This window comes from Brachionichthys hirsutus, chromosome 6 (assembly GCF_040956055.1).
Source record: "Brachionichthys hirsutus isolate HB-005 chromosome 6, CSIRO-AGI_Bhir_v1, whole genome shotgun sequence".
NCBI lineage: Eukaryota > Metazoa > Chordata > Actinopteri > Lophiiformes > Brachionichthyidae > Brachionichthys > Brachionichthys hirsutus.
Window position 1 is genome coordinate 12,555,612 of NC_090902.1, and position 17,569 is coordinate 12,573,180.

Sequence of the window (17,569 nt, forward strand, 5' to 3'; positions counted from 1 at the left end):
AATGTTCTCCAACGTCGGAATATTCAGAATCATGAAGCAGCAGCTGTTCAGCAAAGTGGAAACTGCAGCTAGTGTCGCACTGGACCAAAAATAAACTGGGCCTGCAGATCACATTCCACATACGGAGTGCATTATGTCAGCCTGGCGCTCTGCTGAGCTCTGAACCAGATGCTCAGTGTGTCTCGAGTCCAAAGCAAGTCCGACGGTTGCTCACTGAAATTCTGACTCCGCTTCTCGCAGCTTATAAATCAATTATTTCCAAATTAAAATCTCAACATTTGATGCAGCGCTTGCCTTCCATCTTTTATTAGCGACTGAAAACCCATTAAAACCACAGTCCTGCAGGGCGTCTCAAGAAGTATGTCATAAAAGCGTCTTTTCTCATGTCTGATCTCACAGATTCTCTCAGCTGATGGCCTGTTGACTCTGGGGGAAGGTTAGTTTATGTCCCACTATATGAATCTTCTGCACAAAACCTTTTTAACTGACGGCTCTGTGCATTTGTTTGCATTCAGATTTCATGCATCTGTCTAAGCTTTCCAAACTCAAAAGTGTTTCAAGTCTTTGTTAGGTCTGTATGGACGGACCTACTTGACGCACGTCTGTTACACCTGGTCTCATTGGTCGGTGTTTGAGGCCGTTATCCACACGGATCCTCTTATGGGGCTATTTGGAGCTGACGACGGTCGTCACGATGGTCTCGCCATGCCGGTTCTTGGCTTTGCAGATGTAGTTTCCGTAGTCGATCGTCTCCATGTCCTCCACAGTCATGACGCTCTGGGAGACCCGCGTGGTGTGATGCGTTCCTCTGTTCACCAGCCTCCAGGAAGTGTGGATGTGAACTGGCCGTTGGTCCTACACAGTAAATACGTTTTTAGAAAGCATAATTTACTTTGATTCTAGTGTTTTTTGTGTGTGTGTGTGAGAGGAATGCAATAAAAGCATTGATTATATACTGGTGACGATCTCTCTAGTTTACATTTTATGATTCCTGACTTAAGTGTTTGAGCTTCTCTGTGCAGAATGAAAGTTGAAAGCTTTTGGGTTCTGATGGTTCTAGTTTTGATATATTTTTTAGTCTGACCTAGTTGTGAGTCGTCGTGTGGCTTTTCAGCTCCGATTTTCTCCTACCTGACCGGGGTAAAGCCAGGTGAAGCTCAGGTCCATGTCTGGCTCCCCCAGGACTGTGCAGGTGAAATTAAGGTTGTCGCCTCCTCTCGCCGATGTTGCTGACGCCTCGAGGCTCACAAAGGGCGGTCCACTAGGGACTGTCGGCAAGAGAAGGTTCACAATATCAAACGCCTAAACATGTCTGTCGTCACAGCGTGTTGCAGCACCCGTCAGCACGGCCGTCGTGTGCCTTCCTACCCTCCACGTAGAGAAGCTGGTATTTTGTGGAGATCTGAGGGGTGCCTGTAGTCACAGCCTTGCAGTAGAAGACCCCCTGGTATTCTGGGCTGGGTCTCTGCAGGGCAAATCCCTTAGTGGGGTCATAGGTCACCAGGGAGCCGTTGGCTGGGATCTCCTCTGGAGGGACTTCCCTGTGCAGAGACACCTGAGCCTGGGTGGAGGTCACGCGGCAGGGCACCACAGCAGGCCTGTCCGGGCGCAGGTACACGATCTCAAAGTGGATGGCGGACGGGACGAAGAGGCTGTCTTTGTCTGAGTTAGGGGCAGAAATGTGGCGTTAATGCGCGTTTCACTGTAGATGAGACCGTTTCCTTTGACATTTGTGACTGGAATGATCCGATAAGGCGGTCGGCGTCTTTGATGGCGGCTGGAAAACGCGCTCATTCATAGCAACAGGACTTCTTTACAGTGATACAGGTTGATAAAGGCAGTGTAAGTTCATTTACACTGCCAGGTTCAGCCAAGAGCCTCTGTTTTATTTATGGTCCCCAGAAAGGGTAAAGTAAAGTATTACTATAAGTACTATATTACTATATTACTATACTATAAGTATTTTGTTACTGTAATGTGTTCAGATTTTGTACTTTAGCTGAATATTTTGCTGTTGTAATATGATTGTGTTCTCGCTTATGGAAAGATGAGTGTTGTTAGAAGAGAAGATAATGCATCACGGTGGTAAACCAGAATCTGTCCTGATCCTGCATAAAAATCAGCATTCTGAATATTTAATTGTAAAAAAAAAATAAAGCAACATGGTTTGATGGCTAATAAACTTGCGTGTTGCAATTACAGCGTAGATTAAAAGGATTTACAAATCATTGAACGCTATTTTTGTTTCATTTTTTGGATTATACATAAAGTTCCGTTCCAGAAGTGAAATATCTGAATGAAATGATAAGTGAACTGATTCCCATGATGCAAGGTGTGTTGTGCTTTTCACCTGTGAAATAGATGTAGGACTCGTAGGTGCGCTCGTGGTCCTTGTCGCACTCGTTGCCGTCACACACGACCACCCAGCAGCTGTAGGCGCCCGTGTCGGCGGCAGAGGGCGACGTCAGGATCAGCTGACTGTACTTGTCGCTCTGTTTGATGCTGGAGGTGGGAAACATACGGCATTAGGACGCTTTTGCATTCATCTCAGCTCAATGCGTGACGCACAAAGCTGGCGTGTGCTGCTGCACCTGAGGCGTGAGTCATTGAAGGCGTCCAGGTAGGGCGGGTACGACCATCCGATAGCGTCGCCTTTGCAGCGCAGTTCCATGTTGCCCCCAGGAGTCAGAGTCGTGGTCGGTCCCAGGCGCACGAAACGCCGCTTGTCCAAAACTTGGATTAACAGGGACTGGCCTCTCCCTCCGTCATCTCTTAGTCTTGGGCGTTTAGCCTTTGCCCGTTTCCCACCTGGACGAATGCGATTCTGTCCTTCATCCTGTCTCCTTTTAGCTTGTTGGCAAGAACCTTGGATACCCAGGGAGGATGGAGGAGAGAGAGATGGATGAGTGGATGAGATGGGTTTGATCCTTTAGAATTCAGGGCCAGGCTGTCTTGTGGTTCTACTCGTCTCTTTGAACAAGAAGTGTGTATTTCTCAGTGCTGCCATTAAGTGCAGAGGAAAGAACTAAATGATCAGCCGGGAGCTGGTTGGAGTTTCTCCTTCTTTCCCTCAGAGCGGCCGCTTTAGAGGACATTTCATTAGGAATGCCTCAGAAGCCGCTGGTTTGGGTTGGTCTGCAGAGATACTGGGAAAAGCTTCATGCAATTCTTCCTGCAGTTACATTTACAATGTGCATGCATTTTTTCAAAAGAAGCAGCAGATCGGTTTCATTGTTTTGTCCGAGGAAAGAAAAGATTGTTTACAGATGAATCTTTGCCAGATTTGTGAATGTGAGCTACACCGTCAGAAATTCATCTCCACCCCCGACATGGAGACGACATCCTCCAACCATCCACTCCAACCATGATGACGGGACCTTTCCTTCACTTATAAAGACCGGACGAATATACGGAGATGACTTTACTCACCATTCTGGAGCTCGACACAGAGAAATGCCAGGCAAAGCACAGCCCAGATCTTCATCGTGCTTTGATGCCTCGTTCACAGAGTAGACTGAGTTGCAGCACCGGAGAGAGGAGGGAGGGATTGGAGAGAGGAGGTCTGGTTCAGAACTTCCCTGGAACTCTGCAGGCTCCAAGTTGCCCAGTTTAGACTTCCAGCTCCATCCTGCTCACAGACTTGGAGGGAAAGGGAACATAACGTCTGAGCCCTGCTGTGTCCTTCCCTCGCCTCAGACCTGAGCAGCAGAAACATGAACTCCAGAGCCCTCTGCTGTCAAAGACCCATCAGTTTACGCTTTTTATGGGATTATCCGGAATACTGCTGTAATCAAAGTTTATTATAATTAGCTTCAGACTTGTCATCTGCTGACAGGACTGAAGCTCCGCTTAGCGTCATGAATCTAGTAGTGTACAGTTTCAGAATGCTGCTTTCCCATTAGCTCAATCTATAGAATAGAATCTTTGGCCCTAAATTTTGTCGGAGTCCAACATAGATTTTGTCTAAAGTTTGATCAGCTGTTCCTGATATCGCTAATAGTTTCATGCAAATCTGTAATACTTTTGGAGTTAAGTGTCTGTCACAGTGTTCCTGCAATTACATTTTTTTAATAAAAGCATTAATCCACCTCTCTATCTAACATTATGTGGTTAATCAATATTTCTTCAATTCACTCTGTGAGGTATCAATGACCCCCGGAAAAGGCCTTGGGGAAGTATGCCGGTACTCCACCTGAATGTAGACCACCAATCAGAGCTAAGGGGCGTGTCTGATCGAGTGTCAGTCATTCTTGCATTCTGCTTTTATCTTATTTATAAGAGAATGTCCCTCTGATGCTGCGTGGAAGGTGGGAGAGACAGCATAGCTTGCTTCCTATAGGCCACATGGTGGCATCATCATCATCAGAGCTTTGATGTCAGAAGCAAGGGACTCTGACAGAACCAACCTTCAGGAGGAGAAAGAAAAGAGGCTGGAAATGGCTTCTTTGGGATTGGCGCAGGAGACTTGGACGAGTGGCCGCCCCACGGACGTTCTGGTTTGGGCTGCGCGGAGTAACCGTGAGATGAGCGGCATTTCAGTTTGTTTGAGTTTTGTTTTTGATGCCGCCGAGAGGAACTTTGTGGGTGGTCCGTACGAACAGATAAAAAGAATACTGACTTTCACGTTTTGTCTCCTGCCCCGTTCTTATTGTGTTACTTTCTGACTTTATCCGTAACACCGGAAACGGTACAGGCTGTGTGGACAGCATGAGATGCTCCCAAGATAAATAGAACATGATGGACGTGTGTTTCCAATTCACACATTCAGTTTGGAGAACAGCCAATGTGAGAAATGTACCACTGAAATGCATGCCTGTTGCATGCCTGTTGCATGCCTGGTGGTGTAAGAGCATTCATCCATGAGAGGAAACCGACAGACAGACATTTCATGGTTAACAGCAAACTTAGCAAGCAGCAAATGTACTAAAGCGTGGGCATTGTAAGAATTACAAGATATCTTAAAACTCATATTGTGTTCCTGGTTGAGGAATAAGTATGAAATCATGCAGGAGGAAGACTGAAGCTTCCTGTTTTATACGTAGTAATAAAACAGGATGTTAGGATTTACTAATCCTGTTTGATGTTCAGTTCAAAGAGTATCGAAAGATGATTGATTTTCTTCTTCTTTTTTATAAACAATGCAGTGTCATGGTTTCCTCTCTAATCTATTCCAGCTGGTCGGCTAACAAGACAAGGTTGCCCCATTCTTCATCTCCGTCTGGAACCTTTTGAGTTCTCCTGCGAACAGACTGCAGCCTCGTGGGAAATGGCATGTTATTCCGTCACGCCACACGAGGGCGCACCACACTCGTATGTGCACTTCCGGTTCAGCACCGGAAGCTCGCTCTCTTTGGCTGCCATGAGGGGGAGCTGCTCCCTCCTCAGAGCGAGGGTGATCTAACACCGGCTAAAGACATGGTGGAGTGATGGCTCTCTGGTTAATGGTCCTAAGATGGCGACCTCCAGCTTGTTATCTTCCGGTGTTAGCGGAGATTCTCCACCGATGCCGGATGTGGAACTTGGACGTCACTGGATTGAGTTTTCTGACGGTACGTGGCTCCTGGTGGTGTTCATGTCTGCCTATAATATGTGCACAGGCGATATTATTTTCTCGTTATTTCCGTTTTTGTTATAAATGCAATTTAAGGTTAAATCTGTGTTTTGAATGCGTCACCGTCGATTTTGATTCGGGCTGCAGAGTTCGAGCTGCCGCGCATGCCTGTAGTCCACAAGCTAGCACGGTGAGTTTAATGAACTACAACCACCTGGAGATGCTGTAACGACGCCATTTTGTTTGATGCTGTCTAGGATTTGGTTCTGAATCTGTTTTAGGAACCCAACCCACTACAGTTATTTTGTTGCACTGTTCCTTCGTGTCCACCATTCAGTTGTGTCTCTAGACTCTGCTGAAAAGTTAAGCCAGCTGGGTTCATGCATGACCTTCCATAGAGGGTCCACTGAGAATGACTGTTGTTCCCTTAGCTCTGGGGAAATGGTGCTAAGGAGCAGCAGTTTTTTCCTGGAGGAGCACTCGCGTTTGGTGGTCTCTTCCCTGGAAGAATCATCTACGTCTTTACCCGACCGATCTCCAGAACCAGAATTGCCCTTACAAAAGTAAACCGGTCATACCGGCTGACGCAACGGACAGTCCTACTGAATACTCTACGAAGTTTAAGAAGATGAGCCTAGTGGTGAGTGTGGACACGGTGGGAGCATTTCAAAATTCAGCCATCGTTTATTACATATCTTTGATTACTGACCGCTGCTTTGTTCACTTTGTAGAAACTGTTCAGCAAATCCAAAATGGCGGGAGCTTCGAGGGATGAGAGCGAGAGAAGATTTCCAGGACGGCTTTCTCTGAGACCAACAGGAGGAACTCCGCTTTCACAAGCGCCAGCTGTTAGACCCCCACCGGCCACCTTGTTAGCCAGGCAGAGGGAGGCAACCCTCGGGAGGGATGAATGCAGGGCCTCCGAAGACGGAGGTACGCCTCGACCAAAGCAAGCGGGCACTCCAGGTACCATATTTTCACGACCATAAGATGCACCTAAAAGTCTTAAATTATCTTCTAAATGTGCCGAACGCCCTGTGGTCCGCGCGCCCTATGTCTTGTTGTAAGGCGGATGTAGGAGAGTGGATTGTTGGAGCGTTACGGCTGCTGTATCGGGCGCCTCGCGGAGTGATACGTACCGATGCTGCGCTTCACCATAGTATTATGGCGTGCTGACGAAGCGGAGTTCCAACTCAAGGCTGTCACTCCCGCAGCAGAACACGGGAATAGAGCAGCGGGCTGTAAAACCCCTCACCACACACTTTATACACTTTTAACAGTCAGGCGTTAATCTTCATAGATTGTTTCAGTATTATAGAATGAAACCAAAGATCAAAAGGACGAAATGAAGACGCTCACATTCTTCCATCACTATTATGGTTCATTTACAATGGAACAGAGATGCACAGTGAGGTTTAGAGTTGAGGTCGTGTTCTTAATCTATCAATTGTTCAGCAGGAGGCTGAGCCCAGCCGAGAGAGAGGAGCCAGGACAGGGCTCCTCCGTCAGGAGACGCCAGACACACACACGCACACACACACACACACACACACACACGCACGCACACACACACACACACACACATACGTATACATACATACATACATACATACACACACAAGAAGAGATATAGAGGAGGAAATTGAGTTGAGGAACCTTTTCTACCTTGGATTAGATGTGGCACGCACACACGTACTGTAACGACAGATATAAAAGGTTTATGTTTAGATAAGTAGTAATTGTATTTGAGTTTGTGCTTTTGTTTTGTTAACTGTTTAGTAAGTTTGTGCTTTTATTTTGTTAACGGCCTGATAACACACATACATACACGCACACACATAGGAAGAGAGGAGGAAATGGAGTTGAGGAACCTTTTCTATCTTGGATTAGATGTGCCACGCACACACGTACATACACATGCATACATACATATACATACACACACATACAGACACACACACACACGCACGCACACATATGCACACACGTACATACACATGCATACATACATATACAGACACACACACACGCACGCACACATATGCACACACGTACACACACATGAAGAGATAGAGGAGGAAATTGAGTTGAGGAACCTTTTCTATCTTGGATTAGATGTGCCCCACACGCGCACACACACCTACATACATATACATACATACACATACACACACACACGCACGCACACACACACCTAAATGGTAAATGGACTGCACTTATATAGCGCTTTTTCCACCGCTTCGCGGTGCCCAAAGCGCTTTACATGAGGCCTCACATTCACCCATTCACACACCAGTGGGCGGCTGCTGCCATGCAAGGTGCGGCCAGACCCACTGGGAGCAATTTGGGGTTCAGTGTCTTGCCCAAGGACACTTCGACATGCTGACAGTCAGAGCTGAGTCCTTCTGATCACTGGACGACCCACGCACACATATGCACGCACGTACACACACACATGAAGAGATAGAGGAGGAAATGGAGGTGAGGGACCTTTTCTATCTTGGATTAGATGTGTCACACACACACACTCGCAGACACGCACACCTACACACACGCATGCACACACACACCTACACATTCACATACACACACACATTAACCCTATCCAGAGGGGGTATGAGGAAGAGCAAGAGAGGACGAAATGGAGGTGAGGGACCTTCTCTATCTTGGATTAGATGTGTCGTGGTTGCGATTATGATCTCCTCCTCTGTTCCCCCCCCCCCCTCATCACCAAGCATTGGATTCCTCACGGCCTGTTGAGAGTCTAACGGGCGCCGTTCCATTTTTGGAAAGGTAAATAATACATCGTTCTTCATCAGAGCGCGGATGTTAGCATTTATAGCTACGGTTTAAACGGTCACAATGTATTTCTGCATTGACTTTATATAGCTAGGATCCTTACAAGCTAATTTAAGTTAATATTGAGAAAGAAAAGGTTCTAAACTCCTTTACAACAACATTCGCACACCCTGCCCCCAAACAAAGCCGCTAACGCCGCAGGAACAATGCTAATTCACAGCCGCATCAGAAGTGGATAGACATATGTGTATTAGCAGCATTAAAACAAGTGTAATCACATAAATCCTAATGAGCTTTACCTCCGACAGAAAATGTTTCGTGCCAACGATGAAGAAGAGGAGAGGAGAGACCGGAGGACGAGGGCCATACAGATCCAGAACGAGCAGATGAAGCTAGTGGGTAAACTAATGCTAAAATTAAAGCGTGTGTTGCGGCTTCCTTCCCTGTTTTAGCCGCTGAGAGATGTGTGTTGGGTCCTGGGTATTTGTCCGACGCGCTAAAATATCTGTACAGAGACGCGGAATCCAGGATGAGTTCACGGGTGCATTTATTGAGGCCCAAGTGTTAGTATTAAGTATGGCGGTACTAGCGATGTACAAAGTCCGAAAAATGTACTGCACGGATGAATAATGGATTGGTGAAAATGAACCATAAAATAATAATAATTACGGCTTCCCAACTGCCTCTCCCCGCCTCTCCAGTGTTCCAGGTGTGTGCGCAGCTTTCAAGCCTCATGCACGCCCGCACGCACACACCCACAGGCACACCCACTCCCCAGCTATACTCACATTCAACACACGGGGCAGCGGACACACACGTGCATTCAGTGCTCACCATACCTGTCTTCTACAGTGTGCTTTCAAAGATAAATCTGTCAAGGCCTGTGCAACGTACTGCGTGCGCGTCTTCAATGTTTTAACCCCCTCGGCTTAGCCCACCGTGGCGTTCGGATTAATTTTGATTTACACGCCACAATAAGTAGAGTGAAGTTTAGAGTTTAGGTCATGTTCAGTATTTCTGTGTACAGATTGAAGGAAAAAAATCATAAGGGCAGAGGAAAAGATGGCGGAAGAATCAGCGGAGGTGCGGGTGGAGAGGAAGTTGGAGGCAGAGCGAGAAAAATCAAGGAGAGAATTTGAGGAGGTAAGGAACCTTTTCTTTTTTTTTTAACTCTTTATTAAAACAAAACATTCCTTGACATAATTGCACATATACATCATTTGCAAACTTGAAATATTAATGGTCACAATTAGAAAGAAATAGCAAGTATCCTGAAAAAGGGAACTAAAGAGAATGGTCTCGACGAGGGCTACGCGTCTGTATGTGTGCTGTTGAGTGTCAGGGTGTGTGCTGTTGAGTGTCGTGTTTGTGGGCGTTGGTGTGTTGGTCGCCCGATGGTTGACTCGCTGCGCTCGTCAACTCGTGTTTAAGGATCTCTGTGTGTGTGTTGTTTAGTGTCGGGGTGAGTGTGTTGGTCGTCCTCAACAGCATGGCAACGTTGGATGCCGAGGGTTGACGAGCTGCGCTCGTCAACTTGTCGTCTTCTGCGTTGCAAAAGCAATAGCCCCTTACGCCTAGGATAGGCGCTCGGGCCTAATGAATTACACCACTGATGCAGAATGACAATGAATGACAATAACGCACGTAAAAGTTTTAAATTATCTTCAAAATGTGCTGAACGCCCTATCGTCCGCGCGCCCTATGTTTTGGTGTAAGGCGGACTCAGTCAGGCGCCTCGCAGAGTGATACGTACCGATGCTGCGCTTCACCATAGTATTATGGCGTGCTGACGAAGCGGAGTTCCAACTCAAGGCTGTCAGTCCCGCAGCCGTTTCACTTTTTGAATGGCGTTACTGAATTGAATGAACTTTTTCTTTATTGTAACTGTATGACCAGCAGCTGTTGGTCTTCACGCCTCACAGAATATGTTTTGTGGAAAATAAGAGTCATGCAGCTCGTTTACATTCTAGAGTTTGCCAATCACTACAAATGATTCTAATTCTTCTCTTCCTCTGATAACTTCAGGATCAAGCTGGCGCCAGTCGGCCTTTGTTCCAGCATGATCAGCAGGAGGCTGAGCCCAGCGGAGAGGGGCCAGGACAGTCGCACGCGCACGCACACGCACACACACGCACACACACACAGATACGCACACGCACGTACACACATCGTACATTCCCCTTTGCCATTTTCATTTCTGGCTGATGATAACGTTGATCCTTTCGTCTGCTCTTTGCACCGGGCCTTGTCTGACGCATCGCGAGATTTTGCGATGTCCTCCACGGAGGGCAGAGGATGGCTGAGGAGCCAGTTAGTGAGGCAGTAAGTCAGTACACTCTCCACTGAACAGTGATATAAGGCCAGCATCAGCTTCTGGTCCAAGTTGTTCCTCCTGAGGACACGGAGGAGGTGAAGCCTCTGCTGGGCCTTCTTCACCAAGGTCTTGGTGTGAGGAGACCAGGATAAGGCGCTGGAGATGTGGGCGCCGAGAAACCTGAAGGTGGAGACGGTTTGAAGAGGGGGGCTTGGGCTGGCCTGTCTTTCCTGAAGTCCATGATCAGTTCCTTCGTTTTCTGGACATTCTGGACAGTTGTCCAACTTCAGACCTGTACAATTGTTATTCTCATTTCCTAATACAAAACTGCCAACATGATGAAATTAAAATATTATATTATTTTCAACAATGTATTGCCTGAAGAAATGTCCGATTATTAACTTGACTGCAGGGCTGTGCGTTCTCCCTCGGAGCCACGAGGGTCGACTTGGTTCAGGACCATGGACAGAGCCTGCTGAGCGTATGCAACATAATATAAATTATAGAAAAAGGTCAAAATGAAAATACACGTGGTGTAGTATGATGAGCAGGGCCCAGTTGATGTCTGCAGTGATTTTGGTGACAGTACAGTGTCTAAAAGTGAAGTTATTGTATATTGTGTTGTGTCTTTCTTCACTGTTGCAGCAGTTTTGTTATTTGCAGACGGTCCCTTGGCACTCGTCGCTCAGCCAGCTCCGCGAAAACAGCAATTCTATTTCTGCCGTCCGAAAGACAGCTACTTTTGTTAAAAGTGAGGTTGTAGTACATTGTCTACCTTACAACGATGCGAAAGAAGCATAGTTTATATCTTGATGACGTTTAATTGAGGAGCTATCGATGCCGGAAGTCCGAATCTGTGAATATCGAGCCAACTACCTAACTTTTTAATCCGGGTTCTTGTTTTTTAATCCGGGTTCTGGTCTCAATGTGCCGAAGCAGTTTTGAACCCTTCATTGCTCGTTAACGAAGCCAGTCAGCTGTTGATAAACACGTTTTAAGTCTTAGTCCTGGTTTCTCTTCTTGGAGGTCATCTGATGATGATGATGATGATGAATATATTTATTAGATAGAATGTTACAGTACAAGTACAGTCACACAGTAGAATGTATTACAGTACGAATAAAGTCAAACATCCTGTCTAAGGAGCATTTCAAAAAAGCCCTTGTGGTCTTGTTTCCATTGAAAGTCCTTGGTCCATAAATCATCGACATTTAACAATACAAATATAAATAAAAATAAAATTAGTATTAACTTACTCAATTGATGCAAAATAACATTAGAGAAATAAAAATAATTTTACGCCACAGATGTAAACTAACAATAAATTTAAAATAAATCACACCACAGATGCAATGAATGACAATAAATTACAATAAATTACCAAGACACTTAATATGTGCAACGTAGGTGGACAAAGGGGGTGGGGGGGTTGATCCGGTGAGAGTCGCGATGACCCCATTTCTGTCCCCCTAAAAGGTAGAATGTACAATTACAATTACAGTCACACAGTAGCATGTATTACAGTACAAGTACCTCCTCTTCTTCCTCCTCAGCAAAAATGCTCTCCAAAGACTTTTGTTTCTTTTTATTAATTTTCGCTAGTTCACGGCTGGTGTTTTTTAGCAACGTAACAAGAGGCGATTGTAATGTTGGAGAAAATCCGGTCGTTTTTCAAAATAAAACACCTTTTAGACGCTAATCATCGATACAACGGATATTGTATACATTAGATGTTCTTTCTTTGCGGCCCGGTAACAAATGCCTCCCGGACCGGTACCGGGCCGTGGCCCGGTGGTTGGGGACCACTGCTGTAAAGGACACTTCTCCCTCTCTTTTTCAGTCTCATCTCATGTGTCCCCTGAAGACTCGCTGGCACCACTTGCCGGTTTCCTTGCCCCCCCGTCTCACCCTCCGGAATGAAAGTTAGGTCCAACATTCCCTGGATTGCTCCTCTCTGAAATCATCCTAATATAAATACAATCTGTGATCGCTAAAAGATTGAAGCACACATCAGGTGCTGTGTGTGTGTTACCTTTATCTCTGGCTGGTTGGGGGGGTGGGGGGGGCACTTGTTCCAGTCTGACGGATCAGTTTGTCTCTGTTGATGAACGCAGCTCTAAATATGCCCGTTAGTTTCCCTCCTGTTCTCTCATTCCAACCTCAGCGGCCTCAGATTCCCTCGACCCCCATTCCACCAACACACACACCCCCCCCCCCCCCACACACACACACGTCCATCCCTTTTGGGGTTTGTGTGTAAATGTGTGTGTCAGCGAGGGGAGCGCGCAGTAACCGAGCCATGACCGGCGGTTACACGGTCACATCGTGGTTTTACATTCAGCATTTGGATCAATACTGTTGCTGCGAAATTCCTGGTCTGCTGGGAAAAGACCGGACGGGGAAGGAGGGGAACGTTTGGTCTGTGTGCTCTACAGGTAGGTTTGAGCTGTGTAGAAGCACTGGGCCGGCTGTGCACGTGCATGAACTCTGTCTATCTGTCTGTCTGTCTATCACCTGTCTATCTATTTGTCTATCATCTGTCTGTCTATCATCTATCTGTCTGTCTATCATCTATCTATCTGTCTGTCTATCTATTTGTCTATCTGTCTGTCTATTTATCTGTCTGTCTATCTATTTGTCTGTGTCTGTCTATCTATTTGTCTGTCTCATCGCACTGAATGAAAAATGTGCTGCATCCGTTTTGAGGTTTAGAGGCTCGAAGTGAAAAGTGTGTGTTGGATATTGAGTCTGCAGGGTGAAGCAATGCAAGACATACCAGCCAGTGTGTGTGTGTGCGTGTGCGTGCATGTGTGTGTTGGGGTCACAGTGTGACTCTTGCATGCTTCCATGATGCTGCGTTTAGCCGATGAGCTGTGGTTGGTGCGCCATGAGATCAGGTGACCGCCTGCAGGCTAAATCAGTCCTAAGTTGAGGAGTTAGTAGAAATGGAGAGGTGGAAGGCCAAGAGGTGTTTTAGAATTCAAAAGAGGAATTCCTCTTCTCCTCTAATACTACCTTTAACATCCTGGTGGGCCTTTGAAAACTCGCGCTTCAGTCGGCAGGATTATTCTGTCATGTTACATGAAGCTGTCTGTCTGTCACACAGACATCGTCGTCTCACCGAGTGGTGGATGGATGACTCAAATATAACAGTGGAAATGTTCCCCGTCATGACATTCCCATCATCCTCTGCTGTACAGAGCTCAGACCCCAGCGGCTCCATTTTTACGTGAAGTTCCCCGCCAAAATAAGAGATTCACTTGTGGACCATACCCTTACTTTACAAATCAATCGACCCATTGATAATGTTTTTTCTGTAATTATGCTAGCAGAGAGCAGAGGATGAGATCGGCTTTAATGTAAATGATGTGGCGCGCTTCACTGTAGCATTTAGCCCAGAGCACAAATACAACCTGCAAGTCTTTCAGGCCATTTACTTTTACCTGGAGCACGCCCGTACTGTTTATCCTAAACATAATAGCATAAAGAACACTTGAGGCGTCCATATTCTCAGAGGAAATTACACTTGTTAATTCCATTTCATTTTTAAATATTAGAAAAGTCCTTTAGTCAGTTTGAAGCGGATCCGTTGAAATAAAAGGAAGTTATATTTGACCACAGAAAAGCAGGATATTATCCCGCATCACAAAATGGAGTATTTAATATGTGTGTATTTGTTAAAAAGAAAAAGAACAAAAGAGCCACACTTCAAACTGAACTCGAAACATCGGACTCTTGCAGTCCCAGCTAGTGCTAATGTCATTAGCAAGACGGGCCTGATCTAGCCCACCAATCAGAGCGGAGGAGAAAGCAGGAGTCTGGAGTAATTTGCATGAAACTGTGTCACTGTTTATGTGATATTGCCGTCACTGACAGTGTATAGGTGTACGAAATATTCCTTTAAAAGCATGTTATAAGATTCATTCAAAAGCAGTTCCATCTAATTAAACGGTACCATGGATACCGTGATTCAGTATGTCTGTGTTCTTCTGTTTGGAAAGTGGCTTCCTGCATTGCTCTATTGATTCTGATGCCGACTCTGCGACTTGAATGCGCTGCTGTTCTAAATCGGTCCAAAGCTGCGAGGTGCTGCCGGCCGGAGGCACCGTGGGGTTTAAAGCGAAGCTACAATTACAGAGTGGGTGGTTTGTTTAAATATAACAAGGTTCCGGGGGGGGGGGGGGTTAGGGTTATAGATTTGTAGGGTTGTAGATTTAGAAAAACAAGGAATTAATTTATGACATTTTACCGTTGGATTGCACATCGTGAGAACAGGAAGATATTACAGCGAATAATTAGTCCCGTGAGAGACGTCTCTCACGGGAGATGGAATCAGGATGATCCTCGCTCGCTGCGTTTACATGGACACATTTAATCGGATTAAAAGCCTGATCGGAATAAAAATGCTTCATGTACACATCCAAATCGGAATAGTCTGACCCAATCAAGCTCAATCCAATCAATATTTTATTCCGATTGAGAGGGGTGGTTTATACCGATTGATGATCCGATCAGGGTGCCTGAAAACATGTTTTGTTTACAACGGAAGTCGCTACGGCTTCTTCTTCTACTATTTCCGGTATATTTGGTATAAATTGTGCATGTTAAAATAATTGATTCCGATCAAAAGTGTGATGCATGAACACGCAAATCCTAATCAGATCAATATTTTTAGGGTCCATGAACACAGTGCATCCAATCGTAATTTTAATCTGAACTCTGATCGGATTAATGATATTTTGTCAATGTAAACGCAGCATTTGCGAGGACTTCATGCGAGCATTTCACACAGTTCTGGTCTTGAAATTTTATTTGAGCAAAGGTTTAATGTCTTGAGCGCTCACAGAGCACAAACACTGAGAATTATATGTGGGAAACGTACCACTGAAATGCATGCCTGTTGCATGCCTGGTGGTGTAAGAGCATTCGTCCATGAGAGGAAACCGACAGACAGACATTTCATGGTTAACAGCAAACTTAGCAAGCAGCAAATGTACTAAAGCGTGGGCATATTAAGAATTACAAGATATTTTAAAACTCATATCGTGTTCCTGGTGGAGGAATAAGTATGAAATCATGCAGGAGGAAGACTGAAGCTTCCTGCTGCAGGTGCAAATCTGGAGCGCCTTCAGGAAACATGGCCGTGTGGGTCCACATTTACTACCGGAACCAGTTCCTCTATCTTTGCATCGGTGGAACAATCGAGCTCACGCACATGTTAAAAAATGACACGTGTACGATCACATTGAAACGCGTGCGATTGACACAAACGCTCAGAGAAAGACGTAACACGCACGTGCACTTCCACGCACGGAATCTAATACGGCAGCGTCTCCAGTGAACACGCCTGTAATATGTTCTCCGTCACCGCCAGGCGTGTTTCTCGTGTACCAAGCGTGCCCGCTTCTCTGCTTATTGTACTACAGTGAGAGTCTTTCATCATTCGACCCCCCCCAGGCTGCTCTCTGTGGCCGTTTGCCTGGCCTGGGGAGGGAACCGACCGAGGTGGCATGGCTTCGGGTTTCTCTGCCACCTCCTGAGCACAGCGGAGACTCTGACTCTGACTCACAGAGACAAAGTAGAAGGACTTCTCTGCTTTGTCTTGACCCTCCTCCGTTTCGTATTGTCTGCTCTTTGTGTCTGTGGAAACGCTGCGTCGGCTGTAGCAGCGACATCAGCACAGAGCGCATCAGGTGAGGGGTAACAGCTGAAGAGCAAACAGCCCCCCGCATGTCGGATATCCACGTGCACATGCGGTTTCGCCCTCACTCCCAGCAGGTGCGCTTGTGTCTCTCGAGTCTGCTTTGGGTGAGACAGCAGCTGCAGACGTTGGGTCCATTGTGCCCTTCATTACATCGGCCCAGGATTTATTCCAATGACGACAAGGTGCATTCATGTGGCCTTTAAACCCTTCCCGTTCCTCACTCCCCCCACTTGAGGGAGCGCAGCGCTAATCTGAGACAGAGGTGGAGCAGGTCTTGTTGTCAGAAGTCTCCCGTGTCTTTCTGAGGACATGCCTCCAGTTTGTAATGCAGGCTTACTCAAACTCAAACCATGAGCTAGGTGACATCACTATGACACCATCAGACTTATTTTATTTTACTTTACTTTACTTTGCACAGCATACTATTTGTCTTTAACACCTCAGTAGTACTCTTCATGGCTTAACCAAACTGCTGGTGTCCCTGACAGAACAGGGTCCCGTCACAGAACAGCGCTCTGCAGAGCTGCACCTGATTCTACACGTTCTAGAATCAGGTCTAGAATCAGTGAGTCAAAGCTGCCTGCAGCGCTGTGCTCACTGATGTGTGACAGCGAGGTTAATCCCATGGGTCCTTCCGTCATCCAAAAACAACGTGATTTACCTGATCTAAACAAATCTGGGACTAAAATGCGTAGTAATAAAACAAGATGTTAGGATTTACTAATCCTGTTTGATGTTCAGTTCAAAGAGTATCGAAAGATGATTGATTTTCTTCTTCTTCTTTTTTTATAAACAATGCAGTGTCATGGTTTCCTCTCTAATCTATTCCAGCTGGTCGGCTAACAAGACAAGGTTGCCCCATTCTTCATCTCCGTCTGTAACCTTTTGACAAGCCAACACCGGCAATTACATTACCCCCCCCCCCCCCCCCCGCCTCCCCCGCCCTCGGCGGAGGTAATAACAACTGTGAGTCAAGAGCAGAACGACGTGCTCCAATTGTTTGAATTTATGGGATGCCATAAGTGTCAAGGTGAATATGTGGTTTAACTTTAATTTAAAACTGGTCAAAGACTGAAACAGACTCGCTTCTATGGGCTTATCATGGATTATTACTATTTAGTTCATGTTCTTACTAACGATCTTTTTATTTGTGCATGCTCAGAGCTTGTCTCAGGATGTGTGTTTGGTACCGTTGCTCTGG

General features: G+C 46.0%; 1 protein-coding gene across 1 annotated transcript; it reads right to left on the reverse strand.

Moving 5' to 3' along the window:
- Positions 1 to 34: 34 nt before the first annotated feature.
- LOC137894738 (platelet-derived growth factor receptor-like protein) lies at positions 35 to 3,484 on the reverse strand. Its single transcript, XM_068740193.1, has 6 exons — positions 3,430 to 3,484; positions 2,592 to 2,865; positions 2,351 to 2,502; positions 1,369 to 1,662; positions 1,132 to 1,268; positions 35 to 855 (listed from the first exon to the last, which is right to left on the reverse strand). The coding sequence occupies exons 1-6, from the start codon at positions 3,482 to 3,484 to the stop codon at positions 667 to 669; spliced, it is 1,101 nt and encodes a 366-aa protein (XP_068596294.1). The 3' UTR covers positions 35 to 666.
- Positions 3,485 to 17,569: the final 14,085 nt, after the last annotated feature.